The sequence below is a fragment of the Amphiprion ocellaris genome, chromosome 16 (assembly GCF_022539595.1).
Source record: "Amphiprion ocellaris isolate individual 3 ecotype Okinawa chromosome 16, ASM2253959v1, whole genome shotgun sequence".
NCBI classification, from domain to species: domain Eukaryota; kingdom Metazoa; phylum Chordata; class Actinopteri; family Pomacentridae; genus Amphiprion; species Amphiprion ocellaris.
This window is the reverse complement of record NC_072781.1, coordinates 32081913-32100916: the sequence shown is the minus strand read 5'-3', so window position 1 is coordinate 32100916 and position 19004 is coordinate 32081913. Positions and strand designations below refer to the sequence as shown.

The 19004-nt window shown below is 36.3% G+C and overlaps 1 protein-coding gene across 4 annotated transcripts in view; it reads left to right on the top strand.

Annotated features, from left to right (window-relative positions):
• nckap1 (NCK-associated protein 1) overlaps positions 1-17965 on the top strand; it is a 62981-nt gene extending 45016 nt beyond the window's left edge. For all 4 annotated transcript variants that reach the window (XM_023294526.3, XM_023294525.3, XM_023294524.3 and 1 more), the window contains 10 exons: positions 4861-4991; positions 5275-5372; positions 7212-7305; positions 7555-7637; positions 8297-8377; positions 8460-8553; positions 9671-9787; positions 12695-12804; positions 15973-16062; positions 16200-17965. In XM_023294526.3, the coding sequence (XP_023150294.1) occupies positions 4861-4991; positions 5275-5372; positions 7212-7305; positions 7555-7637; positions 8297-8377; positions 8460-8553; positions 9671-9787; positions 12695-12804; positions 15973-16062; positions 16200-16316 (1015 nt within the window). In that variant the 3' untranslated portion in view covers positions 16317-17965. The remainder of the gene's footprint in view (positions 1-4860; positions 4992-5274; positions 5373-7211; positions 7306-7554; positions 7638-8296; positions 8378-8459; positions 8554-9670; positions 9788-12694; positions 12805-15972; positions 16063-16199) is intronic.
• The last annotated feature ends 1039 nt before the right edge of the window (positions 17966-19004 follow it).

The window sequence follows — 19004 nt, the reverse complement described above, 5'->3', positions numbered from 1 at the left end:
AAAAAAAATCCCAAAATTCAGTAAAAAAAATTCCCCAAATTTCTGAAAATTTGCAAAACCTTCAGGAAGAAAATTCCAATAATTCCTTAAAAGTTTCCCTTAAAATTTTATTTTTTTAAAAAAATCCCCCAAATATGGCAAGAAAATTCTTGTAAATATTTTCAAAAATGAGTAAAAATCTTCCAAAAAAATCCTAAAAATATCTAAAATGATTACATACACATCAGCAAAACTTCTAATATTTTCTTTAAGACCATTCACAAAAAAAAAATAAACCAAAACCCAGTGAAATTCGCTGGATTCTGGTTGATTTTTTTGTGAATGTTCTTAAGAAACATTCTTAACATTTCTTTTTTTCCACCAAAAAAATGTTCAAAGATTTCCCAAAAATGTTGAAAATGTGGACATCAGAAGTTTCACTGTGAATTATATTTTTTTCCACATCTTCAAACTTTAAAACGGATCAATTTTGACCTGCAGGACAACACAAGGGTTAATTTTTCACTGCAGTATAAAGTCCCGTAGCTCTATGGAATCAGAACTTTAAAGTGTTTTCTGTGCAGGATGACACAGATAGAATGATGGAAATGATGAAAAAAAAATTAAAGTTGACAAAACCTGGAATCAACATGTTTAGCAAATTTCACCAATGATGTAAAAAGATACTGACTACATTTTATAGATATTCCACTGTGCAGTATGATGCAGTTCTAATACCATAAGATACTAATATTATAATACTATGAAGCATTAAACAAGGAAAGTGGAATTTATTAGATTTTGGCAGTGATGCAGCTTATAGTCTGGATCCATGGATTTGTTAAAGATTTCTGTGTCATTGCCAGATAGCAGCACGCTGTCACTGTAACCATGACAACAAGTGAAAACTACGTCAGCTGCCTACTGATGATCACATGATTGTGATTCTACTACAAATCCACCACTGAGGACTTATCAGGACTTATCCATCAGAAATGATCCAAGTAACAAGTGATTAAATTGTGGGGGTGTTTCTGAGTCCCATCAATTCTCGCCGCCTGCTACATGTTTAGGTCACAAGACTCGGTATCCGTACATAACATGCACATGCAGAACACAGCCTGTACTCAGCACAAGGTCATTTTTTTATTAAAGATTTCATCTATCGGAAATGATACAACAACTGAGCAGCCTTGGCGGAGTACTGCGCTCTTCCTGTTTGTGCAGATGTGATATTTTTGCCAAATGTTTAAACAAGACACGTAGAATAAAGTGTTTTTCATTAAATATCACGATTTCCAGCTTATATTTGGTTCATTTTCCAGTCGAAACCAAAGTCACACACAAGAACTTTAAGGTTAGTTTGTTCAGTCTGCCTGTTTTTCATGTTTCTGGCTGATAAATTGTGTTATTTTGGTGATTCTTTTAAAAAAGATAACACAACTTTCAAACCCGCCAGCAGGTTTTAACATTCAGAGGTTTAAAAAGGAGAGAAAAATGGTGGCGAATACAAACGTCTAAAACACGAGCATATCTCCCACATCTGACAATAATTCATTGGGCTGTTACCAGCAGTGAAGAATTCTATAGGAGATTATTCTAAAAAGAGAAACGAGCAGCGAGAGAAGCTACTGGTGATAAAAGAGCAGCAGAGATACCGACCGAGCCACAGAAGAAGAAGCTGAACATCATGATGTGTGTGTTCTAGTCAGCTGCCTTCAGTCTCTAAATCAACAGGAGGAAATTAACAAACTGTTCATCAGCAGGCAGGTCAGCGAGGAAAACTGAACCAAACCATGTGCTGGGCTGAGAAAAGTGGTTCTGCATCGGAGCCTTAATGTCTTCACACACCACCAGTTACAGAAACTGGTTTATTAGAACCACTAATGAACCAGATTCTGCTCATTTTTAGTGCCGTGTAGCAGGAAATCATATTTCACTGTAACTGTGTAAACAACAGAGAGAAGCTGCAGGATTATCAAAGTTTATTTTATTTATTTATATAGCGCTTTACAACACGCCACTGGGTGACTGCAGAGCTTCACAGTAAAAACAAGAGAATGACTTAAAAACAGAGACAGCAGTAAAATATACAAGAAAACAAGAAGAATAAATAGCAATAAATATACAATAAAACAATAAAAATAAACAGCAGGAAAATATACAATAAAACAAGAAGAATAAATAGCAATAAATATACAATAAAACAAAAATAAACAGCAGGAAAATATACAATAAAACAAGAAGAATAAATAGCAATAAATATACAATAAAACAATAAAAATAAACAGCAATAAAATATACAATAAAGCAATAAAAATAAACAGCAATAAAATATACAATAAAGCAATAAAAATAAACAGCAGTACGATATACAATAAAAATAAAATAAAATATACAATAAAGCAATAAAAATAAACAGTAAAATATACAATAAAACAATGAACAGCAATAAAACAGTACTAAAATATACTTCTAGAAGTTAGTACATAAAAAACTAAATAAAATGTCACCATGCTGCTCGGTATTAAAAGCCATTTTAAACAGAAAGGTTTTGAGCTTCGTCTCGGATCTCTCAACTACTTTTTTATTTATTTCTAACTGATAACAGATGATTTAAAACGTCCTACATGAATAATACCTCAGCTTATAATGGTGATATTTCATTAAAACCACTTTATTCTGCATGTCTTATTTTTAAAAAAAGTCAAAAATACACCATCTGTACTAAAACTTCAGAGCTTCTCCACTGTGAACCTATCAATGACTCAGCTGCAACCAACAGTCATGATAAAAATGTTGATTTTCAGTTTTAGCAGGAAAGTAAACCAAATTTAAGCTGGAAATTGTGATATTTCGTCAGAATCACTTTATTCTACATGTCTAATTTATTTGAAATATTTCAAAAATGAACTATTTGTTTCAAAATTCTGTAAAAATCTAAAAATTCTAACTTCCGTGGTGCAACTATGAAGCATTTAGTGAATCAGCTACGACCAACAGTCACATGACAAAAATTTAATTAATTAAGTAGTAAAATATGTACAGGCGGTACAGTCACCGTATATTTTTCTCCAATGTTGGCAATACCTGTAGACATTTGGAAAAATGTTGATTTGTTTTCAGGTTTCTTATTGAAAATCAAGAAAATTCAACTTTTGTTTTTCCCTCATTAATGATTCATGGTTTTATAACCGCATAACATCTAATTGTCTACATAATTAAGTAAATCTTTCATTTTTTCTTTTTTTTTATCCATGAAAGTGAATTTTTCAAAGTCTGTTTATTTAGAAACTGGACAATTCTGTAGAAGTTTAGCAGTTTACAACATTTTCTGTACAAAGTCTTTCCAAAAAAAAAAGTGTAATTACTTGAAAAAAGCATAATATTTTTAACACATATACTTCTTAGTCAAAACTCTTTTAAAATAGTCTGATCTCTACAAATCTGCAGTTTAATAAGAAACTACAAGTCTGTGCCAATCCACTGCTCTTCTATCAAATTAAAAATTCAGACTAGGGATGTCCGATAATATCGGCCCGAGATTGGTATAAAAATGTAACATCGGTCAATACCGTTATCGGGTTTTTTTGCTTATCATGAAAACCAATAAAATAATGCCTGGATTTCGCCGACAGTTTTCAAAATTTTACAGTTTAGTTGCCACATTGTAATAGACTCATAGAGGAAGGGAGGGAGAGTGTGAACTGTTGTTTGAGACAATTTTTTTTTAAAAAAGTCATTATTTCCATAACTTAAAGTAGTTTTCTTGTTTTGCTCAGACAGTGTTTCCATCTGAAAGCCTTGTTGCATTTGAGAATGCATCCAACAGGGCATCACAATAAATGAGGCATGATGTGTTAATTCCACCACAGGAGATATGAGATGTTACCTAAAACTAGTTCAGTAGCCCACAGATATCGGTATCAGTTGATATCGGAATTGGAAATGCAGAGTAGAACATTATTGGCAAAAAAAAGCCAATATCGGACATCCCTAATTCAGACTCTTACAACTAAGTTAAGACAGAAAATAGAATAGAATGTCTTTATTGTTGTCGTACGACAAAATCAAAGGTGCAATCCAACTGTAGGTGTCATAAAAAAAAATTAAAAGGCTGGAATAAAGAGTTTAAAAACTAGAATAAAATACAAAATAAATAGAATTTAAAAAACTGTGCCCTGGAGTGCAATTGAGAAATTAAAATAAATAAATGAATCATACAAACAAAAGCAATCATAAGATTATTGCACATGTATGATTGTTATTTATAGTTTTACTTACATTTTGTGTTTATATTTGATATTGTTTAGAGCAATTGTGACTCTTGCATTAAAAAAAAACATTTAATTTTGGACTTTAATGTCCTGAAACTGTGAATAGCCAGGATGGGAAATATAATTTTAGTAATGTAAAATAGTGCTTTAGTTATTGTTTTCTTTATAAATGCCTCTCTAGCTAAATAAGCTTATATAATATAAACCTTTATTAATCTCACTGTGGGGAAATTTGCAGTTTTACAGCAGCAAATATTTTGTAATAAAATAGACACAAGTACTAATTATAGAAGTGACATTATTGCACAGATTCTTTCACAGAAATATTAATATTGTCCAGATTATTATCGATAATCTGAGCTACAGAAATCAGAAATGTATTTTCTCCTTTATGTGGATCACATCTTTGTCTGGAGCAGCAGGTTACAGATCTGTAATAGGAAGCTGAGATTTGCCTCTTTTGGATTAAAATGACATTTAGCAACAACATTTATAGATTTACTTTAAATATGAGAGAAGGAAAAGTTCCTGCTGCAGACTGACTGATTAAACGTGGCTCTAAACCTGTAACTCACTGGTAAAGTTCTGTATTTGGTGCCTTCAGGTACTTGGAAACGTTGCTCCGTCAGGTCAGCAACGGACACATCGCCTACTTTCCCGCCATGAAGGCCTTCGTCAACCTGCCCACAGAGAACGAGCTGACTTTCAACGCCGAGGAGTATTCAGACATCTCTGGTACGAACCGTTCATGACACAAACACTGAGTCACTGTGAAACGTAGCGATGAAAACAAACAAAAAGTGAAAAGTTTCCTGAAAACAAAAGTACAGAAAATATGACTCATTTACACACATATGGTGAAAACACACACACACACACACACACACACACACACACACACACACACACACGTACACACGTCCTTACAGTTCAGAGACACACACTACACATTTAACATTTTCTGCTAAAATCATGTGTATAAATGGGTTTAAAGTTGTGTTTTTACTGTTTTTTCCAGAGATGCGTTCACTGTCGGAGCTGCTGGGACCGTACGGTATGAAGTTCCTTAGCGAGAGTCTGATGTGGCACATTTCATCTCAGGTCGCTGAGCTAAAGGTAAAAACATTCATAAACATCTGCTCACATGCTGGATATTAGAAGCAGAAGAGTTTTGTACGCAAAAGTGATTTCTTTTTCTTGCTTAATTGTAAATAACTGTTTCTGATCTGGTTTTATATCAAGAAGTTGTGTTTTAATCTCGTGTCAGGCTTAAAATCCAAATATTTATCAGATCCAGAAGTCAGAAAGAATCATTAGATAGTCAACTTTCTGACAGTCCTGAAGCTAATTATGTGTGAAATGGAGTTCTGTCTGGAAAATGTCCCCTAATTAAGCTTGAAATCACCAGAATCACTTTATTCTAAACACCTCATTTAGATAAAACTCGTCCTTCAAACCCTCTGATTTACAAAACAAACAAGGGGGAAGAGAAAATAGTTTTCCAAAATGGAGACAGGATGAAAGTTAAGATCTCAAATGTTTCCTAGTTTTATTTTTTAATTTTTAGTTTTTATTTAGAGGAAGAAAATATGTAACGTATTACATTAAAACCGCCAGTGGCTTTCAAAGCATATTATTTTAAAAACTCACCGAAATACCACTATTTGTTTGGTTTAGAAACTGTAAAAACATAAGAATCACTGGATTTTCAACTTTTTAACAGCCAAGGTGTTGGTTTGTCTGTCTGTCTGTCAGCAACATTTCTCAAAAACAGACTAACGGATTTTGATGAAATTTTCAGGGAAGGCCAGAAATGACACAAGGACCAAGTGATTAGATTTTGGCAGTGATGTGGCTTATAGTCTGGATCCACGGATTTGTTAAAATTTCTGTGTCATTGTGAGATAGCGGCATGGCATCACTGTAACCATGACAACAAGTGAACACTACATCAGCTGCCTGCTGATGATCACATGATTGTGATCCTACTACAAATCCACCTCTGAGGACTTATCAGGACTTATCCATCAGAAATGATCCAGGGAACAACTGATTAAATTGTGGGGGTGTTTCTGAGTCCCATCAATTCCTGCCACCTGCTACATATTTAGGTCACGTGATTCGGTTTCCGTACATAACGTACACATGTATAACACATGACTGTGCTCAATGCAAGGTCATTTTTTATGAAAGATTTCATCCATCAGAAATCATACAAAGACTGAACAGCCTTGGTGGAGTACTGAACTCTCTGAGTGCTTTTCTTGTTTATTTTTTGCTGTAGTTATTTCGTTATTCTCTTTTCTTTAATCTTAGTGGCACCAACAGCTGAAACCAAATGCCGTGTGTGTTGTGTTGGCCGTTAAAGCTGATTCTGAAAATGTTAAATATTCGTGTTCAAACAGGTTTAAATGTGCATAATAGTTCGTGAACAAGCTTGAACGTTTCAATTCACCTGCCTGTCTGTTTAATTATGTTTGTCTGCTCATGTGTTTTGATTTCTGCCTGCAAACTCTGTTTTACATGTTGCACAAAACTGCTTTATTTGTATAATTTGTAAATGCATTCGCCCTCATACTGACAGGTGTCTTCCTTGTTTTCGTTTTGTCAGATCTTTGTAAAAGAATCACAGAGTCTCTGAGAAGTAGAGGGCAGCATGTTGAACCTGTGACTAATCAACATCTTTTTTTTTTTTTTATCAAAGCGTTTTCAAGATGTGCGTCACGGAGCCACGACTCTGCAGTTTGAATACAAAACATTATAACTGAATAAACACACAACAAGCGAGGACTGTTAAAGACTTCTGAACCATGAATGAGAATCACTTGGCTTCTGTTTGACAAATAACGGCCTCGCTGCCGAGTTAACAGAAATAAAAAGGATGATCCTGCAGAATGAAATGAAGTCAGGTTGTTCTTAGTTTTAACTCTTGGTGGTTTTTTCTTGTCGTTGTAGAAACTGGTGGTAGAAAACATGGAGGTTCTGACCCAGATGAGGACGAGCTTCGACAAACCGGACCACATGGCTGCGCTGTTCAAGAAACTCACCTGTAAACAAAAACACACACATAATAGGCATATACACAGTTACTGATGTTATTTGTGGATTTTCTTCTTGTTAAAAGATTTTCTAACCCTTGTAATCATATTAATAGTCTCTGAAAGGCAAGTAGAAGTCAGTACAGAAGGAAACACAGGCTCATCTTAAAATGACGTACAACCTGATGATCTGCTGTGTTGATACTGATCCCTATATCTACTGTAGTTCATTGATTTATTGTGTTGTTGTGTGTTTGCAGCTGTGGACAGCGTGTTGAAGAGAATGACCATCATTGGAGTCATTTTGTCTTTCCGCTCCCTCGCTCAGGAGGCTCTGAGAGACGTAAGAACCTGTTAAAGAATTTACAGCACGATCGAAAAGTTCCAAGACAGTGTTTCTGTTTGTTTTACTTTGTTTTTGTTATTTTTCCAGAACAAAGAGAACAACACATAGACAGAATAATAACCATCCCAGTATATTACAATAATTACAAGTAAAGCCAAAGTTCTAAGTGTCCAAGATGGAAAAAATGACCAGTAATCAAAATGGCATGAGTTAAAGTTGCTCTATAATGAGTTAAAGTTGCTCTATAATGAGTTAAAGTTGCTCTATAATGAGTTACAATTGCTCTTTATTAGTTAAGTTGCTCTACATTAGCTAAAGTTAAAGTTGCTCTACATTAGCTAAAGCTAAAGTTGCTCTATATTAGTTAAAGTTGCTCAAAAATGAATTAAAGTTGCTCTGCATTAGTTAAAGTTGTATAAATATAAAGCAACTTTAACTGACAGAGCAACTTGAACTCATTTTTGAGCAACTTTAGCTAATATAGAATTAGCTTTTTGTCTTAATTTCTCTTTTTGTAGTGATTTTTTGTGTTTTTGTTGTGATTTTGCATCTTTTTGTGGTCATTTTGTTGGTATTGAATCTGAGTGCTTTTCTTGTTTATTATTTTGTAAGATTTCCTCCATCACTGTCTTATCGAACCGTCTGTCTCTCTCCAGGTGTTGTCTTGTCACATTCCCTTCCTGGTCAGTTCAGTGGAGGATTTCAAGGATCACATTCCCCGAGAGACGGACATGAAGGTAAAACTCCGCCACAGACACGAAGACTAGCCTCCAAACGCTGCTCTCTCTGTGTTCACGTGGACTTTCTGTGTGATTCCAGGTGGCCATGAATGTTTACGAGCTGTCGTCGGCAGCAGGTCTCCCCTGTGAGATCGATCCCGCCCTGGTGGTCGCCCTGTCCTCTCAGAAGAGCGGTGAGCCACAAACACAGTCGCACAAAGACACACAAGCCCAGCCTGTAGCCGCACAAAGCCTCACTGGACAAAATGCTCCTCTTAAAACGAGAAAAAAAAAACTTATTTCAATGAACTTTTACCTTGAAATAAGTGAAAAAATCTGCCAGTAGAACAAGTGAAAAATGACTTGATAAGATTTCTTGAAATAAGATTTGATATTTAGAACATTGAGATCTTAAAATTAGCTGGGAAAACTTATTTTAAGCTCTATTTTACCAGGATTGTCAAGCTTAGGTGTCTTAAAATAAGCCAGACATGCTAAAAAAAAAAGTTGCTTTCATGTAACCTAATTTGAGATGTATTAACCCTTCTGCTGTCTTCATTTACAGGAACCAAAAAATATTGTTTCCTTGTCTGAAAAAAATCCAAAAAATCAGCAAAAAAAATTCCCCAAATTTCTGAAAATTTGCAAAACCTTCAGGAAGAAAACTCCAATAATTCCTTAAAAGTTTCCCTTAAAAGTTTTATTTTAAAAAAAATCCCCCAAATTTGGCAAGAAAATTCTTGAAAAATATTTTCAAAAAATAAGTAAAAATCTTCCAAAAAAAGTCCTAAAAATATCTAAAGTTATTCCATATACATCAGTAAAACTTGTAATATTTTCTTTAAGAACATTGACAAAAAATTCGCTGGATGTTGGTAGATTTTTTTGTCAATGTTCTTAAGAAACATTTTTAACATTTCCTTTTTTCACCAAAAAATGTTCAAAAATTTCCCAAAAATGTTGAAAATGTGGACATCAGAAGTTTCACTGTGAAAACATTTTTTTCCCCACATTTTCAAACTTTAAAACGGATCGATTTGACCCGCAGGACGACATGAGGATTAAACTTATTTTGAGTTTTCTTGTAAAATTCAACTCAAAGCAAGATCATTTCAAGATTGTTTGACTTAACAAAATATTTAAGATGCAATATTTTAAGATGCGTTGTTCCTCCATCTGCTGAAATGTCTCTTGTTAAGTGAATTTATCTTAAATCAGGGAGGATGAGACATTTTGACTAAAAATAAGACAAATAGACCTGGTAGGATTTAGAGTTTTTGCAGTGCTTAGTGTACGTTTGTGTCCATGCAGAGAACATCAGTCCAGAGGAGGAGTACAAGATCGCCTGCCTGCTGATGGTGTTTGTGGCCGTTTCCTTGCCGACGCTCGCCAGCAACGTGATGTCACAGTACAGCCCGGCCATAGAAGGTAGGCAGCACGCTGTCGCTCTGTGTGCGTCGCTGACAGATTGTGTTTCAGATTAATTTCAGAGACTTTCACCCAGATTTCATGTTTGACACGAGAAGCGGTTGAAGTGTAAATGAGGAGCAAACACAGAACACCCACTCATGACTGTTGGGTGCAAATCAGCGCCTCCATCCACCGACTGATGACTATTTCTGTTAGCAGCTCGTCTGCCTGATACATTTTTTAAAAAACTAAATGATAGTTTGTTCTGTAATCGTGTCCCAGAATTAAAAATCCAAGGTGACATCTTCAGATTTGTTCAACCTGCACTCCAAAACTGAGTCGTGTCTCATATGAACCTTCAAAGAGCTGCAGTTTCTCCCATAAGAACCTGGAATCACACCATGTTTGGCATGTTTTCTTCCTGTTTTTGCTTCTGTAACACTTTTCAACACTGTGGGCTCATTTTCCACTTCCAAGTCACAAAATCACCACAAAAAGATGCAAAATCACTACAAAAAGATGCACAAGTGCAACAGACTCGCAAAATCACCACAAGATATGAAATCACAACAAAACACACAAAATCACTTCCAAAAAGAGATAAAATTATTACAAAAAGTTGCAAAATCACGACAAAGACACAAAATCGTCACAACAAAATGCAAAAGCACATAATCACTGCATAAAGATGCAAAAACACACAAAATCACTACACAAAGAAATGAAATTATAGCGAAAAGTTGCAAAACCATCACAAAAAGTTGCAAAATCACCACAAAAAAGATGCAAAATCACAAAAACATGCAAAATCACCACAAAAAGATGTAAATCCTGCCCCTCCATGGAAACACAACCCAAAACACTGTCCTCTGTGCTGTTTAACACAGTATTACATAAATCATTAAAAAATAATAAGAAAAGTACATTTTCTGTAATTATTTACACAGAAAAATGGAATCAACATGTAGAGCACTTTGTTTTTGTTTGTTTACGTCCATAGGGGTCGAAGTAATGGACAAAACACGGTGACTCGACAAAATAAACTGATAATTGTGTTTCTATACATATTTCCTATCTGCCTGCAGTTCAGCCAGAAAGTCCCTGAATTTTTGTAGAGTGACTTTTAGTTGCAGCTGAGTAACTAATGGATTTTTATCTGCAACAAGTAACACAGAATTTTTTATTTTTTACAGAATCTGGTTCGAGCGAATGGTTTATTTTTGGTGAATTCTTAACTTAAGGTCACTGTCTCCTTAGGGCTGCTCTGGGGTTCAGGCATATGGGTTCTGTAAAGCATCTTGAGACAATTTGACTGTAATTGGCGCTATATAAATAAAATTGAATTGAATCAAATAAGACGTGTGGAATAAATATTGTAATTTTAAGCTCAGTGTTCAGATGCAGCCGTACATCAGATGAATGATGGGTTTTGGGGTTCAGAATGTTAATTGGTTATTTAAAAGGTTGTGTGATTAATAAATAGTTGCAGATCTCGTCATTACAAAAGAAAAATACAAAATGTACTGCAGTATTTTGGTGCTACCAGCAGTAAAAGCATCATGTTTGGTTTCCCTTTATTTCTATCTGCAGAGACAATATTAGGACTGATACAGTTCAGAGCCTTAAACTCTGTGAAACATAATTTACTGCTGGGATCAAACCGTTCTGCATATAAATGAGGTCGACCTTCTGCCCTCAGATTAATTCATTTATGTGCACAAGAGCCACACCGTCATCTTCATTAGTGTGTTTTATTTTACAGTATTAATAATTTCTAAAGCTCTGTTCGCCCATTGTCGCCTGTTTAACCTTATTTGTTTCGTGTATTTCACTAAAGATCCATCAGTTAAAGGATCTGATCTCTCTATAATGGAGACACTGATGGAGTCAGAGAGGCTTTTGATAAAGTATCAAAGAGATTCGTCACTCAGGGACGGATTATCAAGACATTGACTTCTAACAACCTTGAAATGAAAGGCGCCACTGTTAATAAGGGACATAATGAGTTGTAATGGCTCCACCATTGTTAGTATGCAGAGCGCACAGTGGCCAGCGATTGGTTTTTCCTTCCTAATACACGACAGCAGTGCATGTCTGCAGCCGGTCATCAACTCACAATTACATGTTTTATATCCACACACTCACTAGTTCACACAAAATCACAACAAAAGCACACAAAATTACCACAAAAAACGCAAAATCAACACAAAAAGATGCAAAATCACAATAAAAACACACAATCTCTACAAAAAGATGAAATCACCACAAAAAGATGGAAAATCACTGCAAAAAGACACAAAATTACCACAAAAAGAGGAAATATCACAAAATCACTACTAAAAGAGATGAAATTTGGACAAAAAGTTGCAAAATCACTACAAAAACATTCAAAATCACCACATAAAGATGCAAAATTGCAACAAAAACAAACAAAATCACTGCAAAAATGCACAAAATCACCACAGAAAAATGCAAAATCACCACAAAAAGATGCAAGTCCTGCACCTCTATGGAAACAACACAACCCAAAATAATGTCCTCTGTGCTGTTTAACACAGTTAGAATGACATAAATCAATAAAAAATAATAATAAAAGTAAATTTTCTTTGATTATTGACAAAGAAAACTGGAATCAGCATGTAGAGCACTCTGTGTTTTTCTTTCTTTACATCCACAGGTTAGAAATACTGGGGGAAAAATGGTGAATCTACATAATCAACTGATAAATGTTTTGTTTCTATACATATTTCCCTGTGATTTAAACACTGATCAGCCTGAACGTGGAAGTAAAACCTCCTTTCCAGGTTTAATATTCTGGAGACTTCCTGCTGCTGTCAGTCAGAAGTCACAGATTAAAGCAGACTGAATAGATTTGGAATGAGTGTGTTTGTTGTGCTGACGGTGTGCGTCTGCTGCCCCCTGCAGGTCACTGTAACAACATCCACTGTCTGGCCAAAGCCATCAACCAGATCGCTGCTGCTCTCTTCACCATCCACAAGGGCAGCATAGAGGACCGCCTGAAGGAGTTCCTGGCTGTGAGTCTGAACACTTAGTTCAGGTTTTATCAATCATTTGGTGTTTCTACGGCTGGAATGCTGCTACGGTTCCTCTGCAGGACATGTTTCTGTTTGAAAAGCCCGAAAACCTGAAAACACATGCAGGAGAAGTCGAGTTTTACCCTCAGACCACCTGAATTTCAACATTCTGGAAGGTTATGGTGGAAATTTTTACCAAAAATTCTGCCAACTTTAACCCTCAAAACTCCAGACAGCTTCTTGGCGTTTGTTTGCTCCTGCTCTGTATTTTTCCTCACTGTTTAGCTGAGTCACTCGTAGCCTTTAGGGTGCACTGACAATACAGGGTTTGTAGTTTTTACTTACAGAAGTGAGTGAATTTTCTAATGAGACGTACAATAAAGTGATTTTGGTGAAAATTCATAGTTTTAAGCTTTGATTCGGTGGAATTTTCCCAAAGAAACTAAACGTCACACATGAATAGATGATGGAAATATTATATATCAAAGGATTCTTTATGTTTTTCCAGTTAGTCCAGTCACTGTCTGCCAAGCAAGACACAGAATAGAATAGAATAGAATAGAATAGAATTGAATAGAATAGAATAGAATTGAATTGAATAGATGAAGGGAGTCAAACTCAGTCCAGGTTCCACATTCAGCCCAGTTTGATCTCCAGTGACCAGTAAAATCACAGCATGACGACCTATAAATAACCACAACTCCACATTTTTCCTTTGTTTTAGTGCAAAAAAGTCCATTCTGAAATGTACTTTCAGCAACATTCAGCCTCAGTTCATCATTTCCACATTACAACTTCCAGATCACAGAATTTCCACAAAGGAACAAAACATTTAGTCATCTGGAACCGAACCATAGAGGATTTTACTTCATCATCAAAATGACAAAAACAAGACAAAAAACAACAAAAACAAGACAAAATACTACAAAACCGAGACAAAATGACAAAAGAACAATGAACAATCTAGTATTTTACTTTTTGATCAAAACAACTTGTCATGGTCTAGAAATTAATTTAAATTTATAGTTTTACTAATTTACAATCTGCAGTTAATGACTTCTCTGGAGTTTTTACACTTTGAGGGCCGGATTGGACCCTCTGGAGGACCGCTTTTGGCCCGCGAGCCGTATGTTGGACATCCCTGAAATAGAGGATTTTCATTGTCCATATTTCTACCAAAAAGACGTTTCTCTCTCACACCTTTGTATTGGCGTCATACATTTAAAATGAATGAAAATACAGTATAAATAAATGAAATAAAACATATAAAAATCAGCCTGTTTAGTGTAACACAGTGGCAGCTTACTGAGGGACATTAGAAGAAGACGTTGATGTGTTTGAACAGAACGGCTCCGTTAAAGTTGCTCGTGTGTTCAGCTGTTGATAGATTCATGTCCTGCCACCAGTCGTCATCACAGCTTTTACTAGACTTTAAGTTCAGTCCTTTAAAAAACAAAAAGGTGTTCATGGTTGTAGCGTTGTCTTCTGTAAAGTTCTTTATTTATGGAGAACTTTTCTAAACTCAGGTTGCAAAGTGCAGACAAGTAAAACTGAACAAACACAGCTGTTTTTTTTTTTTTTAAAGCAGGTCATAAAATCAAGTGAACCAAAGGCTGTTTAAAATCCCAAGCAAATGAAAGACATGCAGTGTAAATTCAGAACACATCACGCTATTGTTAAAAGTGAATCAGTAAGTCTCGTACCATGAGGATAGACTCTCCTATAATGTGTTTAAAGAAGACGTTTTAAGGAGGTCACTGATCTGCCGACCTGATTTCCTGCTTCCGATGCTTCGGGACTCCGACTGTCAGCGATCTGTCAGATCTAGTTTCCAGCCGAGACTCTGAAAGACCTCTGAGGATCTCAGGCTGCATGAAGGCTGGTATGGAACTAAAGAGGTCAGATGTAGATAAAATAAGATCTGAAAATCTAAAACAGCTGGGAGTCGTGCAAGAGTTGTGATGTTCTCACTTCTCTGGGTTCTTGTTAAAATTCTGAGCTGTCTGGAGCCAGTCGACAGATTCTTAGTCGAGGTGTGAGGAGATGACCGCTGTATGACCACAACAGAACGACACTTAGCCAGCGTAGGTGGAAAACAACAAATACCATGTAAACATGCATCAGAAGTCAGGCTGCACCATTAATTATTCAATCAAATAGGATTTTCTTTAACAACCATTAATAGAGGTTTTTGTCCCCAATCTGATCTGAGTCATTTAATATTTTAGCTTCCAAATTCAATATCATTTTCTAAATGTAGTGTTACAGGGTAAATGTAGTGTTAGAGGGTAAATGTAGTATTAGATGGTAGGATGTATTGAGGCTCCAACAGATGTAATAAACCTGTTTACTCTCCATGTCAGTAAATGTAGATCAGCTGTAGCTCCTGGTTGTTCCACCAGGTGGAGTCTCTAACTCTTTTAATACTCTAGAGACCAGAGTACAAAAAACACAAACGGATTTCCTTTGCCTTGTTGGGTTTAAACGACAACAGAGTGGAAAAATTAGAGATAGGGTAGTCAGCGATGTAATTTTGTAGAACGCTTTTCCTCCACAGACCAGAAGAACAGCCAAAACGAGTCCACATTCATTATATGCAGATCGAATGCGTCTTCGCTGATTGCAGTTATGACGCAACAGACGCACATTTTACTGAAGGAGATTCAACAAATTCAGTCGACTCAGCAGTATAAGACCAACACGGTGGTCGACCATCATTACTGTTGTCGTCCAGTCATCATGGCAACGAGAATTAAAGTGTAATGCATGAAGCGGGGCGTGACGTCAGCGTTCTCACTGAACACTCCGGCTGCTCGTTCACACGGCAACGGCAGCTGATACGTTAGAGAAAAATTCCACTCTTGAGGCCGTGTTCAAAAGTTTCTGTTTTAGGTCTAAAACGCTGTTTCTGTGTAAACAGGAGGCTGCAACGCAACAAAAGCTTTGAGTTTCATCTTAAAACCGTTGTTGCTGAGACGGCAAACAATTATAGTTTCATTTATCCGACGCTTTTATCCAAAGCGACGTACATCTGAGGAAATAGAACAGGAGATAGGTAGGCAGCACTACCTGAAGGTCCTCACTGGACAACTGCACCCTGACCGGGACTTGAACCACCACCAAACTGACACCACTCTAACTTGTTGTTTTGTTTGTTTGTTTGTGTAGTTGGCGTCTTCCAGCCTGCTGAAAATCGGTCAGGAAACGGACAAGATGACGACACGTAACCGAGAATCTGTGTATCTGCTGCTGGACATGGTGAGAACAACTCAGACTATGAGGAGACTTTAGATGTTGGAACAGTGAATGTTTCTGGTAGCGACACGTTTGTACTGTTAGATTAGTGTTATGATTAATGACAGTATTTGTGTATTTCTACCGTCTGTGTTGTTCAGATTGTGCAGGAGTCTCCCTTCCTGACCATGGACCTGCTGGAGTCCTGCTTTCCCTACGTCCTGCTGCGGAACGCCTACCACGCCGTCTACAAACAGAGCATCAGCGCCAACGCATAGAAACACACTAAACACATGGCGACAAACACACACTACCGGCATCACACTACAAACACACTAAACTATGCCTGCGACGCCTCAACCAACCATCCAACGACAACAACAGCAACACGCCGGCACACGAAACGCGTAGCATTTAAACCGAAACGTACTGAACGAGATGCACTAAACGGTTCAGAGCTCAACAGAAAAACACACTACACAAACAGACACACACTCGCTAGACAACAAACAGACACACACTAGCTGGACAGAGTTGGGGATCAGTGTCTTTATTTTCATCATTGTACCTTTTCCATGACGTTGCAGGGACCATAAACCACAGCAACACATTAATATACAAGATGTTTGGTTGGTATAAAAGAACAAAAATATAAATATATAGTATATATATAGTTGACACTACTTTTCTTTTTCTTGTTTTGTTTTTTTTTGATGAAAGTTTTGAGATTTTTAGTGGCCAGCTGACTCTGTGGTGATGGATTTGGATGCTTTCTTTGGGAATGATTCTGATGTGATGAGGGGGTTTTTGGGCCGAGGATTCCTGTGTTGATACTGAAAGACATGTTTGCTCGTTAATGTAAGTTTACACATTTAATCAGACACTGACAGACAGACAGACATCTCACACACACTCGTATAACATGGTGATGTTTTCTTTCTTTTTCTAGCTAGTCGTAACATGAGCTTTTTGTGGGTAAAGATATAATATCTGTATTCTACTTTGATGTGAACTGAACTCGTCTGTTTTTAATGTTTATGTTTTGTTATTTTTATGACGATTTGCCAAATGTGTCGACACTAAAAAAGAAAAGAGAAGAAGTTGTGTGTGAGGGCTTGGGAGTGGTGGAGTGTTTGGGTTCAAACGGACGCTGATTCTGCAGCAGCTCAGATTTTTAAAAAAAGGTCAAACTTTTACAACACAAACTGCAGCTGCTGTTTGTTGACTTTCAAAATCAAATTTATGTGATCTTTAAGTTCCCAAAAAGAGGCTGAAATGTCTTTTTTTTTCGTCAGTATCAAGGGAAATTAGTCGTCGTTTGACCGTTGACACTCTGGTTAGATAAAAACGTGTTTAACTCTAATAGGAAGTCAATTTAACCAGTTAATCTTAATTGAATGAGAAAAAAACAAACCTGGAGCTGCAATAAGACAGAAAATAAATCTCTATATATGTAAACACTCTTGGTGATGTTTTCACTGCTTCGGGGGGAAAATATCCACCGACGGACTTTTCTTTTCTGTTTGACGGTTGTGCGGGACCTTTTAAAGGACAGACAGACAACTTTTACAAAGTGCGGTCTGGTTTATTTTTTATTTCCGAGGCTCAGCGGAGGGCTTCGTACGAGACACAACCCTCTGCTCATGTGTTACTAACACCACGGCTCCGTCTCCACACTCATGCTGCTGTAGTTCCCTGTGTAGAGGCACAGACGGTGTTTCCAGTCAACAAACCGTACAGCAGGAGTCTGTTTTTACAGCCTGGAATGAGCATCATGAGCCGACCGAGACGGAACCGTGGACACATTCTGCCATTTTGATGTGGAATGATTGCTGTTTCCTTTCTAACCTCCTTTTTGTGTCTCTGATTCCACCGTGTAACTTAAATGACATGAATAAAATAAACTTTAGGGCTGTGTCAGACCTGAGCTGTGAGTGTGTGACCACTGCTTTCCACTGAGGTGAAAACAGATAACAAAATAAGAGAATTAATGGTATAAGAAGGTGAATTAAACCTTAAACCACATTTAACTGCTGTCTAGTTCTGTTTTGTACTTAAATGTACTTTATGCTGCTTTATTGTGGTGTGTAAAGAATAATTTTAACTGTTTCAATATGTAAACAGTCATATTTGACCTAATCATGCCAAAAGAAAGTAGAAAGATTCCAGAATCAAAACTTGTAAATAAAAAGGTTTTTGCCATTAAAACGTGCAGATTTGAGGAGTATTTACACAGACGGGATGGAATTACTGACACCTGACAGTCACATGTTCATTATTAATTATCATCCACAGCCGTTTTACACAAAATAATCCACAATTAATCCTATTATGTCAAAGAAAATTCCAGAATGTGTATAAACATGACACCTTTAAATTCAGGCCTGCTGTGTCGTACAAAAACCACCAGGAGGCGCTGCATGAAAACTTAAAATACTAAAACAAACGTCAAAGGTATTTTACTTTATTTCCAAATTCTACTGCATATAAAGTCATTGCTGACATTTTATTGCTAGTATTGATATAAGTGACAAGGTTACATACTGCATATACAGGTCAACAAAAAACTCATAATAGAAATAAAAGCATAAATCCTCTGACTGGTTGATTAATTCAGATTTCTCACCCAGTCCAGTTTATTTAAAAGTGTGCTGTTGAATCATAAACTGATGTTTTATGTTGTTTTTTTGCACCGACTCTGACAGTTAAAGTGGAAAATTATATTGAGGAACATGAATCAGTGGAAACAAATTTTGATATCACAGGAAAAAGCAAAACAGCTATTATTAATGTCATGAACTACCTGAGCTTCTCCTGGTAAATAAGAGATCTTTGAAACATATCTAGATATTACTTCATTGTCAACATTGACCCTAAAATCTCAGTTTATTGCAATTATTCTATATTCCATTAGCTTCTGTATATTTTCCAGGTTTTGTGTGAACCACCTTTTAATTCCTGATGGC